Source organism: Grammomys surdaster, unplaced genomic scaffold (genome assembly GCF_004785775.1).
Source record: "Grammomys surdaster isolate TR1022 unplaced genomic scaffold, NIH_TR_1.0 134, whole genome shotgun sequence".
Classification (NCBI taxonomy): domain Eukaryota; kingdom Metazoa; phylum Chordata; class Mammalia; order Rodentia; family Muridae; genus Grammomys; species Grammomys surdaster.
The window spans coordinates 3,360,312-3,386,108 of record NW_021604592.1 but is presented as its reverse complement, the minus strand read 5'-3'; the positions used below and the strand labels follow the sequence as shown (position 1 = coordinate 3,386,108).

At 39.2% G+C, this 25,797-nt stretch overlaps 1 protein-coding gene across 4 annotated transcripts in view; it reads left to right on the top strand.

The window, feature by feature from the left end:
- Cadps2 (calcium dependent secretion activator 2) overlaps positions 1-25,797 on the top strand; it is a 501,414-nt gene that overhangs the window by 392,855 nt on the left and 82,762 nt on the right. For 3 of the 4 annotated variants that reach the window (XM_028762525.1, XM_028762526.1, XM_028762523.1), the window contains exon 17: positions 17,541-17,644. In XM_028762525.1, coding sequence (XP_028618358.1) covers positions 17,541-17,644 — 104 coding nt within the window. Of the gene's footprint in view, positions 1-17,540; positions 17,645-19,229; positions 19,239-25,797 lie in introns of all 4 variants that reach the window. The other variant, XM_028762524.1, reaches the window with a different exon arrangement.

Here is a 25,797-nt window from a genome sequence, read left to right as displayed (position 1 = left end):
CGTGCCGTTATTTCTAATGTGGTGGTATATGTTTTAGAAGTATTTCTTTGAAGTATGGCTGCTGTAAATAAGCACATATTTAATGTATATAAAAATGCAGCCATGGGACTATTCACAATTTATACTATAAGCCTGTCCACCACTTCCAAAAGTCTCCTCCCTACCCTCTTCATTATTATCATAACCAAGAGGGAAAAAACAAACAGCTGTGTGTTCTCAGAGCACTTTTTAGTTGTACAAACAAAACAGCACTGCTGTCTGGAGGTCCCTCTGCTGTATGGTACGTGTCTATGGTTTACTGATTTCATGATCTGAAGCTTTGCCCAACGCCATTGATACTTTTCCATTTTACTTACCTTGAGATGATTCTTCTACTCTTTGTCTTTCCTAGTATTATAGACCACTCAGTGGTATCATGCAGTTCTTGTCTTACTATCTGATCCATTTTGTTAGCACAGTGCCCTACACATACATATAGCTCTCATAATAGGTAAGGGTAGGATTTCCTTCTTCTCTAAGGCTGAGTAATATCTCATTGTCTGCATATATCATATTTGCCGAATGCCTTTGTCTATCAGTAGATATTGAATTGCTACCATGGCTTGGTTATTGTGGATAATACTGCCAGGAAGTTGGAAGTATGGATATCTAAAGCTTTTTATTTCTATTCTTTTGGATAGATAGCAGACTCAGTAGTAGATCTGAATTCTTATTTTTTTTCCATGCTCTTCTATACTGCTGTCCACAGTGCATGTAACAGTGTCCACACATCTCACAGTATCTGAGCTCTTCCCTTCATATCCTTGGTGAAGGTTCTGTGTCCATGGTTGTTGGTGAGGAAGTGGTAGTTTATTATGCATTTACTTGCATCCTCGGGAAGATTAGTGACACAATATTTTCATATAAGCAAGAGACTCACTGGGCATTTGTAGGGCCTCATTTGATAGATGTCTAACTCTGTTCCTTTGCCAATCTTCATTGGGTTATCTGGGGCTCCTGGTATGTATTAGTATGTGTGTGTTATATATTTCAGATGTTAGCCCTTGCTCAGATGTACTTTCTGCCATCCATAGGCCGCCTTTTGTTGTGTTGTCTTCTTTCCTGTTGGTTACATGTTTTGCAACATCTGTAAGTGGTGGTCTCCCCATCAGAATGCCTGTTTATTTTCACCAGGATGCTGAAAATACATTCATATTTCCAGAACTATTGCTAATGCTTCGTAGGGAGAATATGTTGTTATTTTTCTCTGAAAGATCAGCAGTAGTTTTATATGAATTCAAGGCAAGAAACCAGAGGCCGTATTAATGTTATACTTTATGTATTAGACATGGACACTAATCTTATTTGGAAGTGGTTACCAGTACTTGAAGAGAGTGGCATCTTCCTTTATCACTCTTGAAAACTAGCATAAGAGTCAAAAGCAAAACTGCTATGACATGAAAGTAAGGTGTTCTTATGTCCGAATGAATGCGCAGAGGCTATAAAATCCCTAAGGAAATTGTGTGAGTACATGTGCATGGGTGCATGCATGTATATGTATGGATAAGCAGATGGGTATGTGCGTGTGGGGGGGGTGGGTCTGGATGTTTCTGAGTCTCTGAAATATTAAAGGTCTTGTTCCTTTTGTTTGTTTGTTTTGCTTCTTAGCACAACTGTAATTAATTCAACTGTTCATACCATTTTCTGTACACTCTACCTGTTCTCTCTTCAACCTTGCAAGCAGAGTACTTCTTGCTTTGTTCCTCTTGTCTCTAGGTACCTAACCTGATGACAGGATCACTGTTCTGAGTTCTTGTTAATTAGTTTCCGTCTTGAAACAATGGTGCATGAGACAAGTGGTAAACCATCCTTGTACCCACTTGCAGTACCACAGACAAATGTTATTTTGTTTTGTTTTTAAACTCACATTTTCTACTAAGGAGTCTATTTCTTGTCTTTTTCTGTTATTTTCCACAATCTGGGTCCTGAGAGGTGACAGGTACAACACACTGAGACTCAAACGGGGAAAGAAAGGCACTCTACAGTAGTTGCACTTGAGAAAAATAATTAGAATAAAATGAGGTTTTTAATCATCTCCACTTATGGCAGCCCACAAGTAGTTCCATGGTTTTTATAGAAACTCCTTCAAAAGATTTTGCAAAGCCAACAAAATGGCCCAGGAGATAAAGACACTTTCCATCAAGCCTGGCAAGTTGGGTGCAATCTCCAGAACCCATGGCATTGTATGAGAGAACAGACTCCCCCAGGATGTCCACAGGCTTCCTCATATGTGTCATGGGCACACACAGAAGATAGTAGACAGACAGAGAGACAGACAGACAAATAGACGGATAGATGACATATAACATGGTTGTTCTGAAAACTGATTTTAGCCTAGCCTACCAGCAAGCAGTCGAGAGTATCTATGCCTTTTCCGCTTCTGTAGAGTACACGAGTCATCCATTGAAGACTAGATTCAGGCCTGATCCTTATGCTTTGGAGCTTTGTTTCTTCTGTGGAATAAGATGAGATACTAGTGCATCTCAGGTCGCATGGGAAGAGGCGCCTATACAGATACCTACATGACTCAAGAGGGCATGAACAGGAAAAGATTTTCCCATATACCTTGCTGCCCCTGATGGGATAGTTCCCTTTGCTCCTATTTACTGTTCTTTCCACCATTCACCTGGACATCTCAGCAGCCTTGAGAAAAGTAATTTTGATAAAACTAAATACTTATAAAAAAAGGAAATATATAAGTATATTTTTAAATACTTCTCTAAATCATTGAGAAATTTTTAAGAAATGTGCATTCCTTTAGTTGGATTTAGTAGTAAATGAATTTCCTGGTAAATGACCATGGGAAATTTTTAAAAATAAATAAAAATATTAATTACCTTTCTATTGATGAATTTTTCAAAAATTCTCTTAAACATTTCTACTACCTACAAAAGAAAAAAGGTCTGCCCAAGATTTCTTATGATTTTGTCATCAATCTGAATGTCCTAAAAGATTACCAAAAAAATCCAAAAAACCTGGTTTTTATAGAATTCAGTGAAACTTCAGAAAAAAAAAAGTTGTACTACCATCATCAGAATTCTGCATATTTGTAATACTACATGGCCTCTGAGACCCAAGAACACAATCTGTTCTTTCTACTGGCTGCTAGGCTTCCATGATTGTCAGACTCGAAATGATAGCATTTTATGACAATCCCTTCAGCCATGTTACAAAAGCTTATGGTTCATATCATTTTATCACAACTTTCCCACAAAATAAAATTGCTTACTATTATTGACAAAAAAACCTTCTGTGACAGGCCCTGTCTCTGCAGTTTATATGTGTCACCTCATTTGACACTTTGTGATGCATGTTAGTATTATTATTATTATTTCAGAAAATCAAGTAACTGGCTGAACAGCTTGTCTAGAGTCACAGACCTCGTCAGTAGGTCATTAGGGCCCACTGACTGCGACCTGCCATCTATGAACTTCTCTCCATCCCTGTCTCCCTCTTGAAAAGTTTGTATCCACTGAAAAGTTACAATCTCAGTTCAATTTCTCCTCATCCATCCGAGTTGCCATGTTTCAGATGCTGTCTATTTGTACTCTGTTCCTAAACCAGAGGGAACAAAACTGTTCATCCTCCTTCTTATCCTGTGGTATTAGCACAATGAGGAGAAAGAGGGGCTTGTCACCAGTTCATCCCTAGTTCAAGAGGAAAGTGCCAGGCATGGCACCTGCTTGGTATCCAATAAATATTTATCTAATAAACAGATGAGCTTATGACACAGACAGTTATCTGGCTACTTACAGCAGAAACAACATCCGTAAGCTGGCAAGCTGCCTTGTAAAAGGTCATTCTAACCAGTCGCTGAATAATTAAAACGTAGGGTGAAAACTGGCCACTTAAAAATAACACGACTGAAAAAGATAAGCCAGAGTCACACGCCCTTATCACAGGAGATCGAGGCAGCATGGCTCCAGCACAGGATCAGAGAAGGCAAAGGTTACAACTGTATTTACAGTGCAGAGCAATCCGCCTGTTTCCCATCGTTTGATGAGCCACTGTGCTGCTCATTTATGACTCATGGTTTCCCCTATCCTTCTGGATCCTTCCTTGTCCGTTGGCAGCACATAGGATAAAGAGGTTTTAGAGTCTAATGACAGGCTAATGAAAACAAATGACCTCATTCAGTGTCTTTCCTTCTTGAAACTGGTACCTCGCCTTGAGCATCCAATTTTTGGAAAAACAGTTCTTATTTAATCTGGGGGCCATAAAATACCAGTTGCTTGGATTGACATTTTTAGTCCTTGATCAGTCATCTTTGATTTACATTGTACCAAAACCGAACCTTTATAAATTTGTTTGGTTTTGCTGTTGGTTTTGTAGTAGTAAGATTATGATCTAGAACTCATAATGGAATGTAAATTTGAGTTTTCTAATTGTTCATTCTTTTTAAATTGAATGGCTTGATAATGCAAATTAGGGGTCCTTCTTTTTTATTAAATATCCCTTTGTTTTTAAGTTTAACGAGTTCAACAGCAGTAATACATAAGCTGTTGATCCCTGTGGTGCTGCAGAAACTGTGCCTCCCGTTGTGACTTACAGTATAAGCATGCTTCTTAGAGCTGTCCTTTACATGAGTCTTCAGCACGGGCTTGGTAAATAGGCTTCTTAAGAATCTAGAAATATGGAGGTGTCTGGCATGGATGGAGCAGGAAAGAACTTTGTACTGTAAAGCCCCATGTTGTCAGCCTGCCAGTTGCCAGGTTCCCAGGTCTAAGCCCCTGTGTACTCATTTCCAGACTTTCAGTTGACTGGCACAGAAATGCTTCCCCAGGAGACGCTGTGCTTACTTGCTTTGAGAAAAGAAGTCGCACTGTGGCCGTCCTTACGTCATTAGGATGTGTGTGCCATCTGGGTGGCATTTTAATTTAGCACTACATTGTCAAACAATAATGATAAATAATAAATAAGTCGAGCCTGCTTTGTTTATGATCCACATGCCAAGAAACAGTGTATATTCAAAACACCATTGATATGTCTTGTTAACAGTGAATAACTTCTTACTAATATTTTTAAAATAATAATGATAGTTTTCTCTCATAAAAGTTTGGTGTGCTGGCTTAAAATTTTAGGTTTATTTACTGTTACATGTCACTACACATAGATACAAACACATACACCACAAGCATACATGCATATATAAGGTTTAAAAAATACATTAAAACCTAAAAATATATGTCACCATGAGCTGATATTTTGTGTGACCTAGACAAAAAACAAATTCTCCAAAACATAACAACACTTTGCAGAAAATAATCTGTAAACTGAAGACTACGGAATCTCCACCCACTAGAAATCAACAGGTAACTGAAGAATTCCCATCTGATGTTTTGAGCTGTGTGATAGAAACAATGGGCTCTTTCTAAATTACCTGCTGGTGATGAGTATACCAATAGACAACAATCTCTGACTTCAGAACAAAGGGGATGAATAATAATTTCTTTATTGTATTGAGAAAGCCATTCAAGTCTGCTGGAGTTCTTAGTTCCCTAGAGTTTTTAGTAAAGGGAATTCGTGTATATACTGTAAAGATGTGGTAGACACGCTGATCTGCCTGTTGTGACCACTGGATAAAGGATCACACCAAGCTTCAGTTTTCTACTGTAATTTTAAGGATTTGAGTGTTTTTCCCATGGTAATGACATGTTTAAATTACCTAAGAAGAGGAAATTTCCATAATAGCCATAAGTTGATTTGATTTCCTCGGGTAACATAATCCAATTGAACTGTTGATTTTTAAGCTATTATTATCAGTCTCCTTTTATCCTTATATAGAATTGAACGTCATTAATCCTGCTTCCTGGATACAAGATGGAGAGTTTTCCATTAAGCTCACAGTTAAGCACCATGCTAACTTCACTTTGGCTTCTAACCTCTCTGGTTTAGAGCAATCAGGATTTCTCCTATTTTTGTTTGCTTCAACTTTTCTCCACCTAATTACTTCAGAAGAAAATATCCTATGTTATGTAATTTGTATCCCCAGAATTAGCTTATTACAGTGTAGGCATATTAATTCCTGTGGATCAAAAGCTGTTTAGAGGCACTATAAGCAGGGGCTGCAGGGTTTACTAACCAGAAATGGCAAATGAAGGTATTCCTTGCTCATGCCTGACAAAGTTTAAGTATTCTGTGTGTGACTTCAGTTTTTCCATACAGAGGAAAGCCTCTGCTGTACAGTGGCCCAGTTGCTTCTTGTACACTCAGATAACTCTGGGGAAAGTCAGATAAGGACATGAGATGTATAGTTGTCCACTGCAGAGACAAGAATCAGGCTAGCAACACTCTCAGCTCCACTGCAAAGTAAAAGGAAGATGAGGGTTCTGCACTCTTAAACTGATTCCATTCCTTCCCTCCTGCTTTCTCAGAGTGTAGGTCCAGAACAGCAGTAGAATATGCTTCTCTGTTTAGGGGTACTGGAAACACCACATATTTCCTTTGGCTTTAGTGTTCCGCTCCTCAATGAATGAGTTGGAATGAGTCTCGCCAGCACTTATCCTCTGGTGCTAAAGAATTGGAGATGCAGAGTGGCGAGGGTGTGGGTGTGTGTAGGGAAACAGAAAGCTGAAGCCCACAAAGCTGACATGCGAGAGAAGGTAGGTGCTCTCAGTTATCCTAAGGCACATAACATTTAAATATGGTGTCAAAGTTCCTGTGACATTCGGACCTGGGAAGGAAACGTCGTTCATGGTACAAACTCTAGTAATCATCTACTTCAAGGCCAGTTCAGCTGTCCTGTAATGCTGATCTCAGCTGGAGCTACATCTTCTTGAGTAATTGTTACTTCATCATATAGCTCTTCTTACTCCTGTGTATGGTACTACTGTCTTCTTTCTAAACCATTCCTTTCTACTTTTGAACCTTAATGTGTGTGTGTGTGTGTGTGTGTGTGTGTGTGTGTGTGTGTATTATATGTATATGCCTCTGTACCCCTTCACTGTCTGTCAAAGAATAGCCTAGCACTGATTTCCCTTCCCTTCCCTTTTTACCTCCCAGCGACTTTCAAGCACACACTGTGCCTGGTGGGAACATAGTAAAAACAAGAATGGACTGGGTGAGTCACTGCTGCACTGCTTTACCATCCAAATTCCCAAGTGTAGATGTTCAGAACCTAAGAAGATTATTATCCAAGTGCTACTGTTTTAAGCATAACAGAATAAAAGTGATTCATCTTCTAGATGAATTGCCCAGTGGATTAATAATAACAGGAAATATTCAGTTTCTGAATATTCAGTTTCTGTTGATGTAGTACCTGGTAAAATCTGTTAAAAAGTTCAAGTTTCTCCCTCTTCCAACTCACTAAAAGAGGGGCTAGAGCGATGGATTAGCAGTTAAGAGCACTGACTGCTCTTCCAGAGGTCCTGAGTTCAATTCCCAGTAACCACATGGTGGCTCACAACCATCTGTCATGGTGGTGTCTCAGAAGGCAGCTACAGTATACTCACATATATAAAAATAAATAAATCTTAAAAAATAAACCCAAAAGAGTCTATGGACTGTCCCATAATGCCATTCTCAGTGTCTTCCAAAGAGCTGAACATTGGGGCTCTACATGTTGACTCCTGAGGAACTCATACGAGATAACAAATGACATAATACGTACCATTAGATGAATAAGTACCCATTTCATATAATTATTATAGAGAATAACATACTCAATGGGTTATCTTTCTAGTATTGGCAAATGCTATGCAGTACATTATGACTAATTCCTTAAGATATCACACAAGATGTTCTGATAATATTCACCCTTCTCCCATATCCTCCCAGATTTACCCCTTTTCTTACCCTCCCAACTTTATGACCCCTTTTTTCTTAACCATCAACTTCAATTTTTGCTGTCGATATGGTCTTAGATGTATGGCCTTTGAACATTGAAAACTTCCCTGGGGCTACTTGATGAAAACTGACACTCGCTCTCCTAGTGGTTCTCAGTTGCCAACAGTTCCTTGACTCAAGAGTAGGAATTTGGACTCCCCTCCCTTCCACATGTTGGAATTTGGTCTGGCTTGAACTTGTACAGGTATAACCCAGGCTGTCACAAACATTGTGAGTTCATACATATGGTTGCCTGTTGTAGCTGCAAGATACTGTTCCCATATTCTTTTTTCTTTTTTTTTTTAAGATTTGCTTATTTTATGTATATGATTACAATACACTGCAGCTGTCTTCAGACAAATCAGAAGAGAGCATCAGATCCTATTACAGAAGGTTGTGAGCCACCATGTGGTTGCTAGGAACTGAATTCAGGACCTCTGCAAGAACAGTCAGTGCTCTTAACCTCTGAGCCATCTTTCCAGCCCCTCCCTTTTTTCTTAAGTTTCTGGTGGCAGAGAATTATGGAGATGGGCCACACTCGGGAGACAGCAGGGTTTCCCCATTACTTCTGCATAATTGCTATAAATGTCAGCAGAAGTCTCAAAGGCAAAAATCAAAGTTTAGATTACGAAAGTATTTTTGATATTTAGGCCTCAGAAAGGCCTTATGTACTCCCGCTGGTCCATGAAATACACTCAAGAGCCTCTTTCTTTACCAACAGTCAAGTAGCAATGAAATATAAACAAAATTAATGTTATCAGTCACACCCAGGGAAGGGTCTAGGAACTAACTTTGCCAAGCATAAAATACGGACTTTCATGGAACAGTATAGAGTTTGACATTCAAAGGATTGGAGTAGGGTTGGATTTAGATCAGAAAGTATCCTAAGTAGCTAGAGAGAGATCAGCCATGACCAAGGAAGATGATTCCTAAAGGTAAAGTCTACATTGGCTCCATGATTCAGCATTTTGTTCATCAACATTATAATATGTCCGTGTAATTCCCCTTGAAGCCTCTTTTTTTTTTGTACCTATGCTTGAGACCACATTTTAACTTTTAAAAAAAATATATAGCATATTCCATTTAATTCCTTCATTTTTTTTTACATAGAAATGGATGAAACTGCTAAATAATAAATCAGGATCCTTATAATTTACAGAGTTCCCTTATCACTGGAGAAAAAAAACCTTCCATTCTTCTTAAAACTAAGAAAAAGAAAAAGAGGTGCCCTCTAAAACAAAAACAAAAACAGGTGAGCGCATGAGAAAGACCACTGCCAGACAAGGAAGATTCCCATAGTGTCCCTTCTGGGTGCTCCCCAGCAGGAACTACCCCTCTGCTGTTGACGCATGACACTCTGAAAGCTCTTCTAGAGTCTTTCTTCATTCCTCTGAAGATGCATGAAAATCTCATTACAGGCATTCAACACCTGCTTCCTAAAAGGTCTCAAAAAAAGATGTCAGTTTGCTCAGCTCACTTGACAGTATGTGGCGGATTTGTTGTGGGTTCGGTTTTTTTTTTTTAACTTCCATGTGGCATGTGATTCACAGATAAATGCCGTCTTGAAATAACAAGCTTCTCTACTTTCACAGCAGCTCTGTAGCCCGCAGTTCTCCAGGGTCACAGCTTGAAGGCACACAATTGGTGACCCCATGTTTATTTACCAACATGTGTCAACAGGTAAACCCAAGTGACATGTAGCAGTGTGGCTCCTGCAGCACCTTGTTACTAGGAGCAGCTCAGATGTATTAGGAAATCCTTTTCCAAATCAGAGTAATGCAAACTGACAGGCTTCTACCTCCTTCTCGGCAGTTTCTAAGTGCTCTAAACCTGCACAGATAATATGGTTTGGAAGATTAGAAAGGGATCCTTACTTACAGAGCATGGCTAAGTAGCCAGAAAGCCAACACTAAACATTACACACACACACACACACATGCATATATATATATATATATATATATATATATATATGAATGAAATTTACACCACACACTCAGAATATACATACATACACACACACACACATGCATATATATATATATGAATGAAATTTACACCACACACTCAGAATATACATACATACACACACACACACACACACACATATGGAAACCTCTCCACTGAAGGATAAGAAACTTTCACAGCCACCAACACTGCTGGAGATGTGTGCCTCTATTTCTCTCTGGAAACTTAGAGACATTCATGGTCTTCATCAAAACACAGCTTCAGTCATGTTCTAATAAGTCATATACTATAGCATCTTGTAACAGATGTTTCTGTGTGGAGGTGCTAGTCATCACTTCTGTCATCTTCCATCATCAGCATCAGCCTTTACTTTTGGATTTATTTTACTTTATATGTGTGAATGTATTGTCTACATGCACGTATGCTCACCAAGTGCATGCCTGTTGGATCCCCTGTACCTGAGGCCACAGATGACTGTAAGCCACCATGTAGGTACTGGGAATTGAACCCAGGTTCTGTGAAAGAGCAACAAGTGCCCTTAACCACCGAGCCATCTCTTTTCTTCCCTATTTTAAGGATGTTAAGTAGAGTACAGGGTGTAGCTATGCCTCAGAAATCCTCCTAAAGAAAGTCTCATAGAGAGTCCATAACTTTTCCCCATTTGCAGACCTTATATTATGACCTGTCACTCAGAGCCACCACATACTGTTGTTTTATAGAAATCACTATCTTTAAATGTTCTTCAACTGTCAGAGGCATACACATCAGTGGCCTGCAATATTACCACCTGCTGTAGACCTAAATATAACGTTACTCGTGTTAAGACTAATCCAGATGAACTATTTAATGCGACAGTAACTATAGAAGAAATAGTTCAAAGTGCTGTATTGTTAGCATAACTAATTCTAAAGCAATATTCATTGGAACCGTGCTTTCAATAACAGGGTCATTAAATGAGCTAGTCCCAAAGGGAGGCATGGAACTAGGAGGACACAGGCTTCCTGTTTTCAAACAATTAAGGCATTAGCAATGTTATGGATTCTAAGCAATTGTCAGTAGTTCATACCACTGCAGATTATTTTTATTCATACACAGAATTGCCCAGATATGAATGGCATTTCATGATAACCCAGCAGAAATGTAAACTATTCGGACTCCACAAGAAAGAAAAATGTCACCTTTGATCTAAATGAGGTCTACATAAGGATATAGCCTGAGGTCTAGGAAGGTAACCCAGTAGGTCAAATGCTTTCTGTGCAAGCACAAGAGACTGAGTTCAGGTCGGACAAGCCCATGTAATGCCCTCAGTGGTGTTCACCTGTAATCCCAGTGTTTCCTACACAAGATGGAATCAGAGACTAGAGAGTCTCAGACACTCACAGGATGGTTAGGCTAGCATGTGTTGCAGTGAACAAAACCCCCGCCTCAAATAAGGTCAGTGGCAAGGTTCTCCTCTGGCCTTTACCCACAGGCCATAACATGTTCCTGCCCACACTCATACACACAAACAGACACTTGGAAAGATTTATTTAAAAGGGTGTTGCTTAATTTCAAGTAAGGAAGGAAGTGGACTTCATACAGATTGCCTTTGTGTTTAACTCCCATCTTTTGTGTGACAGTCGTTCAGACAGTTTGAGAATAGCATCAAGATCATTACCTTGCAACCATTTCAGAATGCAAATTCTCAGGCCTCACCCAAGACAGCCGAATCAGACACTCTGTGATTGTGTTTCAGAAAGAGCTGCAGGGATTCTGATGCACGCGGAGTGGAGCACAGCTGAAGGGATTCCATTTGTGGATGCCAGCAATCAATCTCAGCACTCCAAGAACCATGGCATCATTTAGATTGCAGTGAGCATGTCAAGGGTGCCTCACTCCCTTTGCTTAGGTGTCTCACATAAGAAAAATATGTGAGGTTTAGGATCTTCTCCCACACCTTTGTGAAGCAGTCTTTATATTTGTCTTCTCTAGAGCACCAATTTCAAAGACTGTATCCCAGAATCATCCAACCTACTCACCAGTTCTACAGTGTCAGGCAGGTGGGGGAGGGGTCTTTGGATTAAGGGGAAAGAAGTTATCTAATTTCCCACCTTCTTCCCTTCTGAAGTCAGGAAGCCCATGAGGATTGGCTAATTTTAAGAGTCCCTGGAGCCTGACTGTCCTAGACTCTGGCACAAGGCCACTCACCTATAGAGAGGAGAGGCCAGAGAACAAGTAAAAACTTAGACTTTCCAAGTGCATCGTAGTCCAGGAGAAATGTCCTGAGCCATCAGAAAGGCCTAAAGAGTTAACAGTGTAAAACAAATAACTCGCAGGGATGTGTGTGTGTGTGTGTGTGTGTGTGTGTGTGTTCAAGACACTTAAAAGTCTCACCAATTATGATAAGGCCAAATCATAAAGTTTACATGGAATATTTATATTTTGTCAATTAAATAATTTAAAATTTGTGTCAAAAGCATCACAGATTTCTACATAATGTATACGGGAAAAGAGAAATGATCTAATTGGTCTTTTTCCCAGGTGCCCCTGCAACCTTTACCATGAACATCACTTCTTTCCACTTGGGACCCTGACAAGAAATGGCAATGAGGGAAACAGCCAGGGAGGACATCCTAGGGGTCCACATGCTCCTTGAAGTCTTACATCCTAATTAAAGCATACTACAGTCAGTCTGTCTACTGGCAGATTCCCATCTCCTGTCCTTCCCCCAGTGGGATCTCTTCTTAAATGTACAGAGGAATAATTAAAAGAATATGCTTTAGGGATCCAAGAAGGGTTATCATAGAAAATGAGAAAAGATCACATCCAAGAGGAGTGGTGAACCAAAAATCTTGAAGGAACCTCTCTGCTTTGGGTATATTTGTTTTAAATGCCACTATTTGAAATGTATTGCAACAGACAACTTAAAGTAAAGCTTCAAGAACATCAACATTTGTAATGTGGAAGAAACATTACAAAGACAGTGGAGGAAAACATCTTAAAGAGGAATTCTAGTTTCACATATTCAGTGTAGCTTTTAATGGAGCCGTTGATAACCTTGTTATCTAACAGAGTTCTACCAGTGGAGTGCATTAAACTTCTTGGCTGTAGTTAAAATGGGTGAAAACCAAGGGTGTGTACACATTGTGCTTGATAAAAATGCTACTTATTTAAAGTATTAAGAGTGGCCATTATGTTCAAGGACAAAGTTTCCCTCCTCTCAGTAAACTTTACCTAGGAAGAATAAAATGTTTAAAGAGTTTTTAAGTTCCACCAGGGACACAGGATACTCTCAACATCTTTGTTTAGGACAATATCAAATGTAGAAGCTGATCTTGACACATTCATACATAAATAGAAATTAGTTATCTTACTTTTTTATATTGTATACTCGTGACTACTATTGACTATATACATATACATATATGTATATAATCAATACTCAAAAAATTTGAAATGAAAAAGAAGACAAATCATTCAGGAGATTTTCTTAGTTGTTGTTTGTTGGTTTATAAGTTGGTAGTTGAGACAGGGTCTTAGTGTGCAGTGCTGGCTGCCCTGGAATTCAAAAGAAGCAAACTGCCTCTCTTTCCCAAATAATGAGATTAACAACAAGACCCTCCAAAACCATCCAAGAAGTGATACTCATATGTTTTCTTCATATATATCCTATATCCATCCATCTCTTTGTCTATCTGTCTGTCTATCTACCTACTTGTCATCTGTCTGTCTGTCTGTCTGTCTATCTACCTCTCTCTTTTTTTTTTGAGAATTTCTTACATGAGCACTGCATCTACATTGTTTCTACTCTCCCTCCCCCTCAACTCCTTTTATGTCCTCCCCAACGCTCAACCAAATCCATGACATCAACTTTAAATCTTATCATTATTTATACATATATATTTATACATATATATGTGTATAATATATATATATATTTATACATATATGTGTATATAATATATACATATACATATACATATATATACATATATATATATATGGCTTGCCAAATCTATTTACTATTGCTTGTATGTCCAAGACTGATCACTTGATAAAGTTTAATTAAATCTCAGCCAGTAACTAAATGACCTTGTAAATTGACTTCAGCCTTTCTGAACCCAATAACAGAAGTCCTGTTTCCCTAGTTTTCAGGATGGCTTTAAGGATGCAGTAAGCAATATCCTAAAATATGTGGGGAATACAAGTTCCTTATGTGTGATAGAATTTTGTATTTATTAACTTTTTTAAAAACTACGTTGTGTGTGTGTGTGTGTGTGTGTGTGTGTACATAGACACATACATATATTAAAACTATACATTTTAAAACATAAAGCCCAAAAGTTTCCAGGAACTCACTCTGTATACCAGACTGGCCTTGAACTCAGAGATCCACCTGCCTTTGCCTCCCAAGTGTTGAGATTAAAGGAGCCTGCTGTCACTCAAGGTATAACACCAGGCCCACTGCACACTTCTGTGCTGGGAGGAGGGAAGCTTAACGTGAAGGTCAGTGATAGGGGAGGTGGCAAAGAACACACTGGGATAACAGCTAGGGGGGAGCTAGTTTGTTTATTTGGGGAGAGGGGTCTCTGGGGCAAGGCTTATGTGATTGAGTACCATTGGTCAGGGCAGAGGTGTTGGAAGATGCTACGTCTGCATACTCACAGCTTTTAGGGGGTGGGGTGGAGGGGGACTTTATAAGGTCAAACAAGGAATGAAGCATAGTAACATTCAGGGTAATAAATTCACACTAGGGTTGATAGTGGGTGAGCCAGGTTTAAAGTGCAAGGTTGAGAGGGAGAAGGGACCCAACTCCTGCCATCCTCATATTTGAAGTATCGAGGCTAAAACTTCTTAACCTTTTCTCCAGAACCATGAGCCATTATGGTCCCACACTACTTGGCTTAAAACCTGAAAGTTTTAGTGATTCTAAATACTCTATGTTTGAGGGAATCTTAAAGATTATATGATCAGTGATTCTTAGCATCTTGTTGACATAGCAGGACTTTGAATTAATGACATGGTCTCTTTTGTGTCTCCTTTTTTTTCAATCTGCTATCATCTTTCAAGAGACCCCCTTTCATACAGACTCCACAGAATTTCTGTTACACGCCTTGTTGCACATACCAATACGTACGTTGTTCCAAACTTCAGTCTCTTCTGTAGGATATACTGCATTGGCCCTCTAAGTCATACTGTCTTAGGTAAAACCCACAGCGATAAAGCACCATTCTCTAGCACAGCAAGACCACTCAAAGCCCAAGCCTTACCTTCATCACTTTTCAGATGTTTTAATTTCATCTCTCTAACCCCGTGAGTTATAGGTGTTTATAAAATGGCTTAAAAATAATACTTGAGAAGCCCTTGCTTGGCTATGCCTGACTTCTCAAAAAACCATCATCATTAGTATACATCATCCCCAGACCTCCTCTCACAAAACTTGTCTGCCCTGCAGTTCTCCTCTCTGGAAAGCTGTGTCTTACACAGGTCACATGCTATTCCTCTGTGACCATGCTTCCTTTAAGTCTCTCCTGCCGTCCTTTTTACAACATGCATGATTGTTTCCAGACTTTTTGAAAGCTCTTCTTATCTTCACTAAACAGTTTGGAGTGCCTCTACATGAAAAGGCCACACTGAGTCATGAGCTACCTTGACTTTATCTCAGCTGAAGAAATCTCAAAATGATCTTGAAACAGGTGGATGAACTGATAGTTGTCTAAACAACTACTTTTCTGTTGTGATTTGGGATGTTGAATCGTTTGAGATAAGAATGTATTAGCCTAAAAGGGAGAAATGAAGAAAAGAAAAATAGACCAAAAAGTCAATGACAGATACGTTTGTTTGGAAAGCAAATCATGGTGAGTTGTGTCTATGATCCCAGCATCTGAGAAAACAAAACAAGAGGATCCTAAGTATAAGGCTACCCTGGGTTATACAGGAGTTCCAGGCCATTCTGGGCTATTTAAGAAGAACCCATCTCAAAACTCGAACTAAAACATACACTGACTGTAATTGCCACTCTGATCTGCTTACCTCATCCTTTTTCTTCTCATAGTTGAGAATATCTATGCCATGTTGGCAGGCTGATGTTCCTGTCAGAGACAAGAAGTGACTCTCCATTGTAGGAGAATTTAGAGCGTGAGGCCTGTGTACTTCAAGCAATGTCTTACTTATAAGCATGTTAAAAGTTCAATGAGCAGGAACCCACCAGAAGGCATGTTGAACCTCATTGCTGCCTTCCCTTTGCAGATGAATTAAGACAAGAAATATTAAGAATCTCTTCCAAATTTAAAGCTGAGATCTGGGGAGATGTTGAGAGGAAAGATCTGTTGCAGGAAACATAGTAGCTACTGAGGTTGGAGATAGAGAGGAACTTAGTTCTAAAAATTTGACTCTCTTCCTTAAGGCCTCCTTTACCAAAGACACCAGGCTTTGCTCTCAGTGAATAAAGGGATCTATGAATATAAGGCAGACTTGCTTTGACCTGCTTTGGTGTAGTGTGGGTATATTCTCCATAAACTAATGTACAAGGATCTTGATCTCCTGAGTGATGGGGAACGTTTAAAGGGCGATACCTGGGAGGAAATGACTAGCCCATGGGACTGTCATTGTCAGAGGGATTAATGCTGTCCTCTCAGGTTTTTGAGTTCATTCTTGAAAGAGTGTGTTTGTTGTACAGTAAAATGGCCCCACATGTATGGCCCTTTGTGCCTTATGCCCGTCTTTCTTTCCAGTTCCCTATCACATTGCAATATCCTCAGAGACAAAAAAAAAAAAAAAGAAGAAGAAAAAGAAGAAGCACTCAAACTTGGACTTTCAGCTGTCCAAACTTAACAAAAGAAACTTCTTTTCTTTATAAAGCACCCAGTATCCAGTATTCTGTTAGAGCATCACAAAATGGTCTGAGGAAGCTTTATCTTAAATGTTCCTCATGAAAACTGTTCCTATTATTTTGAGAGAGTTGTGTCACATACGGTACCTGATTTCTGCCAATTTGTTGGAGTCTTTGAGATAAACTATTTTGCCTTCTCTGTCACTGAATTTCTGGTTAGCTGCACTTCACCTTACTGTGTTTTGTCCTTTTACACCAATTTAGCTTAATGCTAAAGGACCTTCAGATTCGAAGAAGGCTGTTCACTAACCTGCTACCCCCACATTTGATAGTGGGCTGAGATGGCAGCAGGCACACAGGGGAGAAAAACAGTTAATTGTGGGCTGTCAGAGTTGTTTTAGGTGACTTTGTACTCCTGGGATTTGAGATCCACATGAACTGAGAATTCAAATAGTAACAAAAAAACCTGGGGTTTGCTAATGCCAGGAATGACTCATCTGGTGAGAACTGTATTGTATTGATAATACAATGTAGCCGGAAGGAAAAGACAGTGCTGCCTGCTCTCTTTGTGTTTCTGACCTTGAGCAGAATTGTAACTTGTTTGTTGCAGAAGTTGAGCATCTAATGTGCTGTTGCACCTGTTAGTTCTTGTATACTAAATGGCAAAGCACTTGCAGATCTGTGATTGCTTTGTGGGTGAAACATTTTCTGCAATCTGGTGAACCGGCTTTTTAAAGACAATGTGTTCAATTGTGTTCTTTGCATCCCTTATCTCTCAAAAGTGTGCCTCCTTGTGCCATTTCAATACTCTGATCGTCATTACATCTTAGGACATGTCTGGCTTTGTATTTTCAAGGTAACATTATGATTTTCTTTTTTTTAAAAAAAAAAAAAACAGAGACCATGAACCAGGCAACTCCTGCCAGGAAGCTGGAAGAGGTTCTCCATCTCGCAGAGCTCTGCATAGAAGTCCTACAGCAAAATGAGGAGCATCATGCTGAGGTGATGACCTGGAGCCAGAACATAGAGTTCTCCCAAGGGCTTTGACGGAGGGGGCAGCCATGAAAAGATAGACACACAGGAGTCTCAGTATGCAGCTGGCCAAACATACACCATTCCTGAAAAGTGTGTGTGTGTTCATGTGTGTGCATGTGTGCAAGTGTGTTTTTTACACACTTAAGTGCTCGTGTGTGTGTGTGCATATGAGTGTGTGTGTGTGATTTTTGAATCTGTTTTTTGACAACAATCACATAATAAGGACCTGAGAAAGCTTGAGAGATCTGTCCCCAAGTTACATAAACAATAGCTAGCAAAGGTGGGACACACCCATGTTGGGATGCCAAACAAGTAGGAGTTTTTTGTCCTATGATATGATCATTTTGTTTGAAAATGTGGGACAGTGATCATTAATCAAAAACATTCATAATTGTGTAACTGACTAAAGCCTTCCCTTTCACATCAGATTTTCTGTATGTTTTATTAAATCTTTGGTTTTTCCTTGTTTTAGTTTTTTGTCACACTTGGAGGGAACCCAGGTGTTACCCAACACTCTGACCCAGAGCCCCATTGCCAGCCAATATTTTTAAAGTTCTAATTACATATTAACATTTTCTATAGTCCCACAATGGTCTCACCATATTGATATTCTAATACTTAAAATTCTCTATTCAATAGTTGTGAGTACAAAAACAATTTTCTGGTTTTGAGTTGAATAGAGGAAATATGTAGAATTAAATAAACACAATAAATGTTGGTGTCCTCACAGTGCTTTCCGTTTTGAGGAAGCAGCTGTAACGAGCTGAAAGAAAACAGACCAGATACATGTGAATTTATAGAATATTTATGTTTAATGGAATCTAGTTCTCAGAAAATATGAGAAACTATAGGACCTATATTTAAGCAAATTCTTGGAAAAGAGTATTCATGAAGCCTTACTATAGGTAACTAAGATTTATTGTATCTGGTTATAAATATGATCATTCAAAACATCTGCTTTTAGCTCACACTGTGGAATCTAGTTTTTAGCTTGCATCTGTCATGTGTGAACTTGTTATGGATATTTTATTTTAAACTGAAGAAACAGCTGCTTCAATAATTTGAAATGAATTCCCAGGAGGATGTTTTCTGGGCTAGAATCACCGCCATGCTACAAAGAAAAAAATCATATGATAAAAATATAGGTCTGTTTCGTTGTCTTTGTCTTGATCTGAAAGAGATTATCACCAGAGTCTAAGGCCCTTCTAAATTGTTTTTAATCTGACCAACTATCGTATTTCAGTATGTGTTTCCACTGAACAGGTTTACAGCTAATACTCCGATACATTTTATAGAAATTAAAATGTAATGTTTTTAATTTAGTCAATGTAGTCACTAAAAAATCCTTGTTAAAGTATAATTATAATATAGATGCTGTTTGGTTTTTAATGTGTAACCTACAACTGACTTCCCTGAATCATAGCACAGAAACATCACTGTGCTCTGTGCTTCAGTGCACTTGTAACTATTCTAGCGGCTTCTTTACAAATACTGTGTAACACGGTGCCATTTTTCTGTTCCGCTTATGCTCCAAATTTTTGGAATCCCACAGGGAAGAGAGGTGAGTAAAACTGTTTCCTCTTTTTTCTTTCTTTGCATAAGACAACCTTTTAATGTGACTGTGAAGCAGGACCCCTTCTAATCTTTGTCATTTTGAAGTCAACTTAGGCTTTTCCTTGGAATGCAAGGCTTTCCTCTGAGTGGGCTAGCCTTTGCTACATGGTTAGGTGATTGTGTTTAGCTAGAAATCACATGCATAATTAATGTCTGCCGACCCAAGCAAAACACCATGCAAGAAATTGGAAATTTTGGCTTTTGGGGTTTTTTTCTTGGATTAATTTTTAAATCTTTTTATTTTCTCCTTTTCATTAGGTCTTCCCTCTGAGCAGTCCTGGAGAATGAACTGGTCTAATTTCAAAGTCATTTCCAGAGTGTGTTAGTGGGTGGCACTCTACACTGAGATTCGTTTTGCTGGATGCTCCGGCCAGTTTCATTACTCCAAACTGCACCTAGCTCCCTCTGCTCTTCAGCTTCTCTGAGGAAGTTAATGCATTTGCCTTGAGGTGACCTCCAGATGGCTTGGGCTCCTACTCTTCCTTTTACTCTGCCTCCCTGGCAGTCCCAGTGTACTCAACAGGACTAAGTGGCTGTTTCTCTCTTGTACCATTCCTGCAGGTGTCTAGCCATTCACCTCCTTGTCATGAACTTGATTGGAAGGCAGTCCCTCCTCCTCTGGAGGCCTCTTGACTTCTCAAGGTTTTTCTCCCTAGAAAGCTGATTTTAGCTCTTTTTCAGCAAAATCTTTTAAGACTTTCTCCACATTTCAGGGAGCAGGCTGTGCTGGATCCGAGATTTCAGCCAAACGAATCTAACAGTTCTTCATCCAGAATCCATTCCCTCTGACAGAACTAGGAAGTCCAAGTGCCTCCTGGGAAAACAACTATTTCTAATCAGCTACCAGTGCATACAGATGTGTACATGTGTGTGCAGACCGGAGGCTGAAATCAGAGCTCTGTCTTCCTCGGTCAGTCCTCACCGTGTTCTTTGAATCACTGAATCTGGAGCTCACCTATTCAGTTAAGCTGGATGCCTGACAAAGTTCAGTGAGCTACTTGCTTCTGCTTCCCAATTGCAGGCCCAGAGCATTGCCCTTTGCTCTTTATGTGAATGCTAGCAAGCCAAACTTAGGGCTGCATGTGTGGGCAGCAGGCACACACTCAGCAAAGGAGCTGTTAACCTACCTTGGCTGTTGGTTTTGGTTCAGGGTGGTGGTGCTGGTGGTGTTGGTGCTGGTGCTGCTGGTGGTTGTTACACATTTTGGGTTTTTTATTTTTTGTTTTTTGGTTTTTTTTTTTTTTTTTTGGAGATGTAACAAGTCCAGATTGGCTCCCAGCTCATGACCCTTTTCCCCAGTCTCCAGATTCCAGGTGCATGCTACCCTGTCTGGGAAAGAGAAGAGTACAGGAACAATTCTGGGTCAGAATTTTTTAACTGTGGGATGACAACCCCATCTCTCCGCTTGATGTCCTGTCTTTCTACTATAGGTAGACTCTACATGTTCCTTCTCCCCACTTAAGGGCATTTCATCTAAGGTCCCTCCCTTTGAGTCCTGAGAGTCTCTCACCTCCCAGGTCTCTGGTACATTCTGGAGGGTCCCCTGACCTCCCACCTCCAGAGGTTATACATGTACATTTATTCTGTTGGCTGGCCCTTGGGCTTCACTCCTTTTCCCCTCTCCCTCCCCTCTCCTTCCTTTCTCCCACCCATTTCCCTTCCTCATCCTCCTGTCTTCACCTCCCTACTTTGGGAATTGCAAGCATGGACCTTGATGCCATTTTCTCATTTTTTTTTCTAGTGTTTAATCCACTTTGAGTTGGTTTTCATAACTTTTTCAGTACCATTTATTTTTGAAGTTTTTTCTCTAATATACATATTTTAGTAGCTTTGTTGGACTTCAGTGGACTGTGAGTGCAAGTTTTCTTCTAAGTAATCTGTTGTATTCCACTGATGCATGTCTCTTTATTGTCTTATTTATTTATTTATTTATTTATTTACTTACTTACTTATTTTTATTTCTGATTCTGTATGTGCACATGCTGGTGTGCACAAGCGGAGAGCAGAGAACAGCTGCCAGGAGCTGCTTCTCTCCTTCCCCCATGTGTGTTACAAGAACTCGGGTCATCAGAGTTGGCAGCAAGCTCCTTTACCTGCTGAGCCCTCTCACCTACCCCTTTGTCTCTTTTTCAGCCCCATACCATGCTGCTTTAATTACTGTAACTTAGTCTACTTTGAACTCAAGCAGCATAATGCCTCATGCTTTGTCCTTTTTGTTTGCAATTGCTTTGACTACTTGGAGGGTTTTTTTTTTGTCTTTTGTTTTTTATGGGGTTTTTTGTTTGGTTGTTTTGGCTTGTGGTTCCATCTGAATTTTAGAAACATTCTCATAGTTTGATGAAGAAAGTCATAGGTGTTCTGAGAGTCATGGCATTAAATATGTAGCCAGCTGTCTTAGTTAGGGTTTCCGTTGCTGTGAAGACATACCATGACCAAGGCAACTCTTATAAAGGACAACATTTAATTGGGGCTGGCTTACTGGTCAGAGGTTATCAATATCATCATGGCGGGAAGCATGGTAGTGTGGAGGAGGAGATGAGAATTCTACATCTTGATCTGAAAGAAGCCAAAAGAGGGTATCTCTTCTATACTAGGTGGAGCTTAAGAATAAGAGCCCTCCACAGGCTGCCTGCACAGTGACACACTTCCTCTAAGGCCATACCTATTCATTCCAAAAAGACACACCTTCTAATAATGCCACTTCCCATGGACCAAGCAGATTCAGTGGACCACACTAGCCTTGGATGTTATGGCCATTTTAACATTGTTTCTTCTAATATGTAAATATGGGGTATCTTTCCAGTTATGTCCTCTTCTGTTTCCATCCTCAGATTTTACTAAAGAGGTCTCTCACCTCTTTGTTTAAATTTACATGTATATATTCAATTTTTGAACTTATAAGAACAAAGGTACCATTTTAAAATGACATGCATTCTGAAGTATCTGAACCTCTTTTTATTATTTTAATATTTATATTTAAAATTAATATCTAAATAATGAATTAAAAGAATTATGAGGAGCCAGCAACATGTTATGGTCCATTCTACTGGCTACTACAAGAATATGTCCTTCCAAATTGTTCTGTGTATGTTTATATATGTATCTATTTGAGCACCAAGTGATATAGTAATTATTGAATTGTCTCCAGAGCTTTTATGGTCATTCACAAACTTTAGCATTGTAGACTAGTGTTATGATGAGAAAAAAAAAAAGAAAAAACATTACAAAGCCAAACTTTCTGGTTTTGCTCAATGTAGAATGGTCCTCCTTTTTTGTATTAAATTTTATATTATGCATTTCAAAGGTAAAAAAGCAATCAAAACCCTTAGACTTCAGATAAATTAGAAAATATATAAATAAGTCTTGTGATAATAGATGTTATCATAAGAAGAAATCAAGGTACAGTAGTAATGTTCTGCTATACAAAGTTGACAAGCAGATGATGGACAGATGGATGGACGGACAGATGGATGGATGGATGGATGGATGGATGGACGGATGGACAGATGGATAGATGAATGGGTGGGTGGGTGGACGGATGGATGGATGGACGGATGGATGGATGGACGGATGGATAGATGGATGGGTGGGTGTATGGGCAGACAGATGGACGGGTGGGCAGGCAGATGGATGGATGGATGGATGGATGGATGGATGGATGGATGGATGGACAGACGGGCAGGCAGGTGGATGGATGGGTGGATGAATGGACAGACGGGCGGACAGACAGATGGATGGATGATGATGGACAGCTAATATGCTCTGTACAGTTACTTAAGAAAACTATATCATGTCTCTCCTACTTACTAGCTCTACAAATAAAATAATTATACTGTCTGCTCAAATGAGCAATTTGGGAGAATAACTAAGATAATACTCATAAAACTTCTGGAACAGTACTTAGCCCACACAACCTTTTAAATTCATATTGGACATTTTGTTTTTCACTTTAACTTGTTTGTTTTTAAAGCAGATTCTCACTCTGTAACCCACACTGGCCTTAAAATCAGATTCTCCTGCGTCAGCCTCCCCAGGTACAGGCATGCACCACCATGAATAGCTCAGACATTATTTTTAAAGCACATTAACTCATTATCTGTACATGATTTTAAATGTATTTTTGTAATTGCAGATAATAGCATTCATTCATATTTGTACAGAAAGAAATTTCCATATTGATTTATTTTCACAATAACCCAGAGTAGATAATGTTCTTATTGATTTACAGACTAGGAAGTAGAAATCCAGGCAGAAAAGTGATATGCTTCTGATTACTGTAGTCTTGCCTCTGAGTTCAGAAGCTCAATGCCTTACTCCCAAGGTCAAGGTACATGCTTATCTGCCTCCGTTTTCAACTACTTTGATGCCAAGCCTGGTGGGGGTGGCATGCAGTCCTTTAATCCCAGCACTCAGGAGGCAGAGGCAGATAGACATCTGAGTTCTAGGCCAACCACTCACTCTGCAGAGATGTGTGTCTCAAAGAAGAAAAAGAAATTTCAACGACTTTGAATAACACTGGCAAAGCTTTAAAAGTATTATCAGCTTGTCATATATATTATAGTTATTATTCAAGATTGATTTATATGTTCCTCTTAAGTATATTGATAAACTATTGCCTTCTGCCTCTGTCACGTCATTTACAGTAAATCATGGCTTAGCATTAGCGCCACGACAGACTTAGAATTGTTCTCAGGACATCCCATAGATGCCTTACCAACAGAGGCTTCTCTTAGAGAGTTTTCCTCCAGCCCAGTGAGACTTAAACTTCTACTACCTCATGAGGTAGAACCCTGGGAAGAAACAGTACAGTCCTCTTCTTCCCCTTCAATCCAGTCAGAACAATTACTTATAATAGGATGGCAAGAGAAAGGAAGGACAGGTGTGGAGATGATCCTGTCTTCAAAAGAAACTACATCTTTTGCTTGGATCTACAGCCAATGGTTGGGGAGTTGGCTCAATGGTTTGAAGCACTTCTTACTCCTCCAGAGAACCAAATTTTAATTCTCTGTACCCAGCCATGTCAGGTAACTCACAACAACCTGTAAGCCCGGCTATAGGGGATCTGATGTTCTACTTTGTTTTTTCTGGACACCATAAAACTTCTATGAGTATGTACCACACTCATAGTATGCACTCACCCAGACACAAACATACATATAAAGTTAATTAGTTAATTAATTAAAAGACTGGTTGCTCAATACTTTCTCAAGTCCTCAAAATTAGAATTTGGGGCATAAACAATACTTCTTTAAAACATAATGAGCTTTTAGAGTCAATAGGAAAAGCATAAAGGTTTTCTTTAAACGTTTATATTCCATTACTCTTCATTCCCAGTCTGGCTCTCTCTTCTAACTTAGCTTTAAAATGAGCTTTCAGAATTTGTCTGATAGTACTGAAACAATGCAGAGCTAATACAGCTGCCAGGTTCTTCATTTTAGCCTTCTGTGACGGTATCGGCTGTGAACAGGAAGTGAGATGTTTGCGAGCGTCTCTCTTCACAGGACTGAATTCTGACTAGCATTTCTACTCTGCTCTGCTCAGTGAGGAATCTCATCTTCTACTTTAAATTGTCACAACTCTAACTTCAAAGAGCAAGAACAAGAGATATAAAATAAATCAATAAATACTATTATTATATATTATTTATTTAATATTTGTTAGAATCATTAAGTGATTATATTACTAGATTTGTATATATTATATATGCCTATTGTAATACATATTTCAGCAAATGCTGAGAGATAGTCATTGCATGAGACACTCTGCTGGGTTTATGCAGTTATGCAGCTTAACATTCCTGAACAAGTTCCTCCTCTATACAGATATCACAATATTGAGGAAAACATTAAAATGTCTAATCACTCTTAAGTCTATTTATGCACATTTTTTCTAGTTTAATTCAGCTTTTGTTTCTATTTGCTTGATGCTAATTAGCTATATGGCAACTTTTCTTAACATTCTTGTTCTGTCACCTATGATTACAAGGCCATTTTTACTGTAAAAGATTTTAAAATCATGTTTCAGAATCTTGCAACCCAGTCTTTCAGCCTTGTCATTTATCTTCTCCTGATAAAACCTAATACATTTTTAAATCAATACAGTTCAGGAAGTAAGTGGGTGATTCTCAGGCTGCAGGATTTAAATCTTCTAAATAAATAGTTTTAACAGGGAGAATAATAAAAATGCATCACAGGAATGCTCATGTTTTATATTAGCTAAAAGATTAATAGTGGACCTGGGAAATGGCTCTTCAGGTAAAGAACTTGCTACACACATGTGGGGACCTGAGTTCAGGTTCCGAGAGCCACAGGAACGCCAGGCAAGTTTGGCAGACCCCTGCAATCCTAGTGATCTAGAAGCAGACGCAGGGATCCCCAAGGGATCCCCTTGAGAACTAGCTAGCCACATAGGAGGGCTCCACATAGGGAGACCCTGCCTCCACACATAGGGTTGAGAGTGATCAAAGAAGTCTATGTATGCATGCATATACATACATGTACACCATA